The sequence below is a fragment of the Thunnus albacares genome, chromosome 17, assembly GCF_914725855.1.
Source record: "Thunnus albacares chromosome 17, fThuAlb1.1, whole genome shotgun sequence".
NCBI lineage: Eukaryota > Metazoa > Chordata > Actinopteri > Scombriformes > Scombridae > Thunnus > Thunnus albacares.
Window position 1 is genome coordinate 29,692,501 of NC_058122.1, and position 7,500 is coordinate 29,700,000.

General features: G+C 50.8%; 2 protein-coding genes across 4 annotated transcripts in view; one reads left to right on the top strand and one right to left on the bottom strand.

The window, feature by feature from the left end:
* LOC122967021 overlaps positions 1–1,633 on the bottom strand; it is a 1,786-nt gene extending 153 nt beyond the window's left edge. The window contains exons 1-3 of the mRNA XM_044331376.1: positions 1,628–1,633; positions 633–1,031; positions 1–488 (exon numbers count right to left, since the gene is read on the bottom strand). The exon at positions 1–488 is cut by the window's left edge and continues 153 nt beyond it. Of these exons, the coding sequence (XP_044187311.1) occupies positions 219–488; positions 633–1,031; positions 1,628–1,633 (675 nt within the window). The 3' untranslated portion in view covers positions 1–218. The remainder of the gene's footprint in view (positions 489–632; positions 1,032–1,627) is intronic.
* The window catches only part of LOC122967201 (suppressor of cytokine signaling 7-like), an 18,328-nt gene that overhangs the window by 304 nt on the left and 10,524 nt on the right, over positions 1–7,500 (top strand). For 2 of the 3 annotated variants that reach the window (XM_044331725.1, XM_044331727.1), the window contains exons 1-2: positions 1,026–3,489; positions 5,354–5,415. In XM_044331725.1, the coding sequence (XP_044187660.1) occupies positions 1,940–3,489; positions 5,354–5,415 (1,612 nt within the window). In that variant the 5' untranslated portion in view covers positions 1,026–1,939. Of the gene's footprint in view, positions 1–1,025; positions 3,490–5,353; positions 5,416–7,500 lie in introns of those variants that run through there. The other variant, XM_044331726.1, reaches the window with a different exon arrangement.

The window sequence follows — 7,500 nt, forward strand, 5'->3', positions numbered from 1 at the left end:
CTGAATGGTGCATCCAGTGCATTAAGCTAGCAGCATATCTAGCTAATTTAGGCTAATATTAGCTAGCGTGTATAATCCCATCAGCACAAACACATTCCAGCTGATTATACTCTTCAAAAGTAAATAATACAGATAATGAGGTCATTGTTAAGTAAAAATGGTCACGTAGCACCTTAATAATTATTCAGTAACGTCAGGTTTTCACCAGGTAGCCATCATCATGCTAGCGATATTTCACATTCAATAACTTGCACAACACTGTCGCTGTTCCTGCGGTCGGCGCTTAGTGACGTTACCTCAGACAAACCGTCGCTGTTCCTGCGGTCGGCGCTTAGTGACGTTACCTCAGACAAACCGTCGCTGTTCCTGCGGTCGGCGCTTAGTGACGTTACCTCAGAGACACCGTCGCTGTTCCTGCGGTCGGCGCTTAGTGACGTTACCTCAGAGAAACCGCCGCTGTTCCTGCGGTCGGCGCTTAGTGACGTTACCTCAGAGACACCGTCGCTGTTCCTGCGGTCGGCGCTTAGTGACGTTACCTCAGAGAAACCGTCGCTGTTCCTGCGGTCGGCGCTTAGTGACGTTACCTCAGAGACACTGTCGCTGTTCCTGCGGTCGGCGCTTAGTGACCTTACCTCAGAGAAACCGTCGCTGTTCCTGCGGTCGGCGCTTAGTGACGTTACCTCAGAGACACCGTCGCTGTTCCTGCGGTCGGCGCTTAGTGACGTTACCTCAGAGAAACCGTCGCTGTTCCTGCGGTCGGCGCTTAGTGACGTTACCTCAGAGACACCGTCGCTGTTCCTGCGGTCGGCGCTTAGTGACGTTACCTCAGAGACACCGTCGCTGTTCCTGCGGTCGGCGCTTAGTGAGGTTACCTCAGAGACACCGTCGCTGTTCCTGCGGTCGGCGTACAGTAACGTAACAACGTCGCTGTTCCAGGCTAGGTGAGGAGATGAGCATGCATGCAGCACGTGAAAGAAAGAGGGCTGCAGATGGACTAAGCCCCGCCCACTCCCTCGGTCGCTACTACATACCTACGCAGGAGGCAGCAGCAAGGGTTGACGGTGGTCAGGAATTAATTTAATTAAATTTCCTGATGTTTATAGATTTTTCCCTCTTTCAGAAAGATTCAGGGCTGTTTAAAGCCCCGGAAGTTGACGATGCCACTGATCACGGAAGTTTTGATCTATTTATCCTGCCAGCCAGGACCAGGACGCCCTCAGAGAGAGAATCTGGATGACAAACAAGAACTGGAGTCCCTTCCTTTTCTGTTTTCCTAAACGTTGTTGTTTTGTGAAATGTTGTGTTTTGCACCTCAGGGCTTGAATGAGGAAAATATGAAAAAATAAAATCAGACAACTTAACAAACTTTTTGTGCTGAAATGCTAAAAATTCTTGTTTTTTGTTTCAACTCAAATTAGGTCAGAAAATGTTCAATATTGTTTACCGGAGCTCCACATGTACACGCGCACACACGCACACACACGCCTCCAGTACCGGGAAGTGATCAGCGGGTTTTTCGGTTTCAGGCTCCTCCGTTTAGAGTGTGCACGAGCCTCCGTGATCAATCAGCACTGATCGATTATTGATGCCGCCGCTGCGCAGCCGCCCCGCGCGCCTCCATCATCACATCCATGTTGTCTCACCGGAGGATGAGTCGGTAGGAGGCTAAGAGCTAGCGGACCGAGCGGCGGCACCGGACGCGTTTCTCATGTCGGTTCGTGTTCTGACGTCGTTCTGCGGAGCCGTTACCGTCACGAACAGGTCCGGACTGTGGATGGCTGTCGGTAGGTGCTCCGCCGGGCGGCCCGGTTAGCGGAGCGGGGAGGATGCAGCAGCTAGCCGCCGTTAGCTCCGCAGCTGTTTATTTATATCGGTGTTATGTAAGAGCAGCTAGCTCCCGTTAGCTCGTTAGCTCCGTTAGCTCCGTTAGCCTGTCAGGATGAATGACGCGCAACAAGAACTGTCTCCGGACTTCGTGCTGATGCGGCTCGTGTCCGCGGCGGAGTACGACCGGCTGGACGAGCCGGAGGACCTGCTGACCGGCGGCTTCGGGCCCGTGAAGGCCGGGCTGGGGCACCGCGGCGGCGGGTTTGATGTTGAGACCAGCGGCCCCTCGCCGGGCCTCGGCTCGGCCTCCCCGCACTACAGCTCTCCGCTCCCCGGGAAAGGCGAGCTGGACGGCGGGCTGCTGCTGTCGGAGGCCCCGCCGGGTTCCGAGTCGCGGTCCCCCCCCCCACAGGAGGACTTCACTGCGGCGGCCCAGCGGTTCGTGGACTTCCCGGTGCCGCACGGTCCCGGCCCAGGGGGGCCTGGGTCCAGGGCCCAGCTGATGGTGTTTCAGAACTTGCTGCGGTCTGGAGACCGAATCCTGGAGTGCGGACTGGAGCCAACCCCCCCGGGGGACACACAGAGACAGCAGCTGAACTCAGGACCAGGTCCTGGCCCCGGTAGCACAATAGCCGGTCCCAGTCCGGGCGGTGGGAAGGACCAGAACCCTCACTGCGCCCCCCCAGAAGAGACCCTGCAGCCACCCCAGTGGCACTCAGTCCTCAGACCCCAGACCCAACAGGGCGTCCCGGCTCTGCACCCTGAGTCCGGGTCAGTCCTGTGCCACCGACACCGGGTCCTCACAGACAGGCTGGCTCAGTGGCCCCCCGCCCTGCTGGACCAGGCCCTGCGTCTGGGGCTGCTGGAGCCCCGCAAGAACCGCCCTGCTGGGGGTGAGGACCCGGTCCTGGCTCTGGCCCGAAGGCTGGGCCAGCTGGGGGAGGGGGGCGGAGGGGAGGACATGCTGCCCCCCCTCCCCCGGTGCTCTTGCCACAGCGTCTTGGCCTCAGGGACGGGTGGCGAGGACCCAAGTGAGACCAGTGACGCCCTGCTGGTCCTGGAGGGGCTGGGGTCTGAGGAGGTGGGGGGGCTGGGGGACGGAGAGGGGGTGGGCACTGAGAAAGGGGAGAGGGGGAGTGGAGGGGGGACATGTGGGGGGGCAGGGACTCTGAGCGGTCTGATGCGGCAGGTCCACAGACTGGCGGAGGAGGCGGGGGTCTGTACGGACCAGAGCTGCCGGACCTCGCTGGCTGTCCTGGGCGCCGCAGTGTCCCCCCCCCCAATCAGCAGCAGCCCCTCTCCCCCGGTCCACCTGCCGGCCCCCCAGGCCCCCGACGCCCCCACGCAGCACCAGTCCCGGTCCCAGCCGCAGAGCCGGGCCACGACCCCCAAATTCGGTGTGGCCTCTGGGGGGGCGGGCCGGTCCGCCTCACCCCTGGTGGTCCTGGAAGGGGAGGGAGAGAAGACGCCGCGGGGGAAGTCCAGGAAGGGGGGGTCCCTGAAGGTCCGACTCAGCAAGCTGTTCAGAACCAAGAGCTCCAGCGGTGGGCCGGGGGGGGGTCTGGACAAACGGCCGTCGCTGAGCTCGTCCACCTCGTCTGGGGGGAGTCTGCTGGACGTGTGGGGGTCCAGCTGCAGCAACACGGAGCCCGACAGCGCCAGGTACGTCAGCTGATGGATTACTGATCGATCAATCGGTCCCTCCAGGATGTTGCAGCAACTTTTCTCAGAAGTTGTGAAACAGTTTGTGATGTTTTACAGTAAAATCACAACAATATAATAATAAAGTAAAATAATGTGATTTATTTAAACTGGAGCCAGTGAAGAGTCACATGTAACAACATGAGAACCATGAGGACTCAACGTTCCATTTATAACCTTTATTAAATAAACTTTCAGCAGCAAATAAAATCATCAATAATGTTATTAAAATAAATCTAGTTGGATGTTGATGTTTGAGGCAGATTATGTCTCTGACTCACTGAATCAAACCTCATCTGGGAACATCTGGGAACATTTGGGAACATCTGGGGACAGTTTTGCTCGTCTATGGCGTCGTGTTTGTTGACAGGTGAGATTCGTCGTCAGTTGCCGCCACACCAAACGCCACGATTGGTCCAAACCACAAACAGCTGCTGATTCAAACGTTGCAGAAAAGTTGCTGCAATTGAACTAAACTAAACATTTCTCATAAATATTGATCAGCGATCAGTTGAACTTGTGTTAATTATTGTGATTGCAAGATCACAGTTTTTCTGGAGAGTGATTATTGTTCCATCTGATCGATAACTCTTCCATCTGATCGATTGTTTTTCAGTCTGATCTTTAATCACTAGTTGGCGGCGTTAATAACCGATTATTGATAGTTTATGAAATACGTCTTTATTTTGTATTTTATGATATTTTTTGATTTTATTGGTATTTAAACATGATCATATAGAGCTGGGGTTACTGACTGTCCAGGAGCTGATCAGCACTAGACTGACAAACAGACCAAAACAAACCTGACATGAGTCCTGGTGTTCAGATCAGACTTTTCTGGCTCACTCTTTCCTCCGGCTGCTTAGAAAGTCTTTGAAACGGTCCGAACATCCCGTCCAGATGCAGAAACGCTGACAGATGTTTAGTTTCAGTAGCTGCTGAGCTGACAGTGAGTCCTGCCGTCACAGCAGTGCTTCAACGTCTTCTGACTTCCTGTCAGACGGTAAACACGACTCTGACCAGACGCTGATCTCGTCTGTGTGGATATTTAGTCTCAGTTCTATGTTTAAACTCTCCCGGGTCACCGCGCCGCCCAGCACGCCGCCATTTAACCTGCAAGCAAAGTAGTTTTCCACCAATCAGTCGATCTAACGGTGCGTCCAGCCAGACTCTGTTCATCAGTCTCAGGTTTAATGGGACAAACGTTGTGTTCGTCGGGAGCAGCCGACACATAATCAGACTAACATACCTTGATTTTCCTGATCGGCGTAGACCACATACCGTACTGTTGAGCCACCTGGAATCACTGCAAAGCCCTAAAAACAAGACATTTGAGGTCATCTTGGACTTTGGGAAACACCGACTGGCATTTTTCATCATTTTCAGACGTTTTATGGACCAAACAACTGATAGATTAATCGATAATGAAAATAATCATTTGATGCAGGTTCCGACACACGTCAGTCATTTACATTCATCACATATAAAACAGTAAAACACACCTGAGATCTAATAGTTAGACTTTTCTACTTCATATAAATGACAAAATAACAGAAACAGCTTTCAAACAGAGCATTAAAACCTTCATAAAGGAGGTTTATTGCAGTGCAGATGTTCCCAATAATCTGTTTACTGATCAATCAGTCACGAAGCCACAAATTCTCCCGTCTGAAGAGCTGCAGACGTCAGACTCACAAAAACTAACTGGACTGATGTTTCCCGTGTCAGTAGCGGTTTCAGATGATGATGATGATGATGATGATGATGATGACTCTGCAGTAGCTCTCAGTACAGTGAAACTGTGATGGTTGTGTTTCTCCATCAGGCTGCAGGTGTCCAGACCTCACAGTGCCTTCTCTCCGGTGCCCTTCACTCCTGCTTTCACCGGTAAGAACCTGGATGTTACTGAGACAAAGGTGTTAAAGGCTGGAGGACACGGTCTCGCACCTTCAGAGTGTCGTACACTTCAAAAAAAATCAGGATTTAACTGACAAAAGCGTTCATTTATTTATTTTTTTTACCAAGATGGAACAAAAAGATGAAAAATAAAGGTTGTGATAGATGACAATGTTGAATTCAATTCAAAACAGATTCTGCATTGAATGAATAGAAAAGGCAGCACTGTGTTAAATCATTCACTGTGTCCTTGTTCCACTGGAATACAATATGAACCATAACTGGCAGAGAAGATAAATTAATGTGAAGCATCTCACAGTCTTCTGGAGGGCTGCTCTGCTGTGTTATTAACATCATGTCTCCAGCAGTGAGCAGCCTCTCTGCTCCGCTGTGTTATTAACATCATGTCTCCAGCAGTAAAGAGCAGCCTCTCTGCTCCGCTGTGTTATTAACATCATGTCTCCAGCAGTGGACAGCAGCCTCTCTGCTCTGCTGTGTTATTAACATCATGTCTCCAGCAGTGAGCAGCCTCTCTGCTCCGCTGTGTTATTAACATCATGTCTCCAGCAGTGGACAGCAGCCTCTCTGCTCCGCTGTGTTATTAACATCATGTCTCCAGCAGTGGACAGCAGCCTCTCTGCTCCGCTGTGTTATTAACATCATGTCTCCAGCAGTGGAGAGCAGCCTCTCTGCTCCGCTGTGTTATTAACATCATGTCTCCAGCAGTGGACAGCAGCCTCTCTGCTCCGCTGTGTTATTAACATCATGTCTCCAGCAGTGGAGAGCAGCCTCTCTGCTGTGTTATTAACATCATGTCTCCAGCAGTAAAGAGCAGCCTCTCTGCTCCGCTGTGTTATTAACATCATGTCTCCAGCAGTGAGCAGCCTCTCTGCTCCGCTGTGTTATTAACATCATGTCTCCAGCAGTGGACAGCAGCCTCTCTGCTCCGCTGTGTTATTAACATCATGTCTCCAGCAGTGGACAGCAGCCTCTCTGCTGTGTTATTAACATCATGTCTCCAGCAGTAGAGAGCAGCCTCTCTGCTGTGTTATTAACATCATGTCTCCAGCAGTGAGCAGCCTCTCTGCTGTGTTATTAACATCATGTCTCCAGCAGTGAGCAGCCTCTCTGCTGCTCCGTCAGCTGCAGGGAAAGACATTGTTGTCCAACACGCTGAGCGGCTGCAGGTTTCTGAGATGAATCAGACTGTTCAGAGACGTTTTCTTCACCTCAGATTAGGTTTGAGTTGTTTAATGCTGTCAGTGTGTGTTGGTCAGCTGGTCTCGTTTGTTACTGCTGGAGTTTGCTGCTCCGCTAACGTTAGTTTCTGGGTGACAATGTAGAAAGTTCACAATATGCTTCACGTTGGTCTCACAAAGGTAATCATTCAGTCATTAAATCACAAAGTGCTTGCTGCCTGTTTGTGAATTATAACTAACTGATAGATCCACATATTAACAGTTCTTATTCTACACTTATTAAAGGACGAGTTTCCAGTGTCTCCAGTGTTTCCAGTATTCCCAGTGTGTTAAACCAGCAGTCAGGTGTCTGTAATCGTTCCTCCTGTTCATACTGGATATTAAAGATCCTTCAAATGTGTTTTCAATGGAAGTGATGGAGGATAAAATCCACAGTGTGTCCACACAGTCATTTAAAAGTCTGTGTGAAGCTTCTATTCAGCTTCATCAGTCTGAGTTAGTCATATCAAGTGGATATCTGACACATTTACAGTCTTTTTAGCATCAAATTCCCTCTTTGTGTTTCCTCGGACAGTGTTTCCCTGTTGAGCTGCAGGTGGAAGTATAGTAACAAAAAGAGGAACTTTGGCACTAAAAAGACTGTAACGTTGAAAGATATCTACTTGATTTGACTCATTTGGACGCTGAAGCTTCATATTAGCTTCAGACTGTGGATTTTGTCCTCCATCACTTCCATTGTAAGGTCATTATGAAGGGATCTTCTAATGGTCAGTATGAACAGGAGGAATGATTACAGCAAGAAACACACTGACTGTTGGTTTAAGACACTTGATAAACTGTGAACTCGTCCTTTAATTCTGATTCTTCTTCTTCTAAC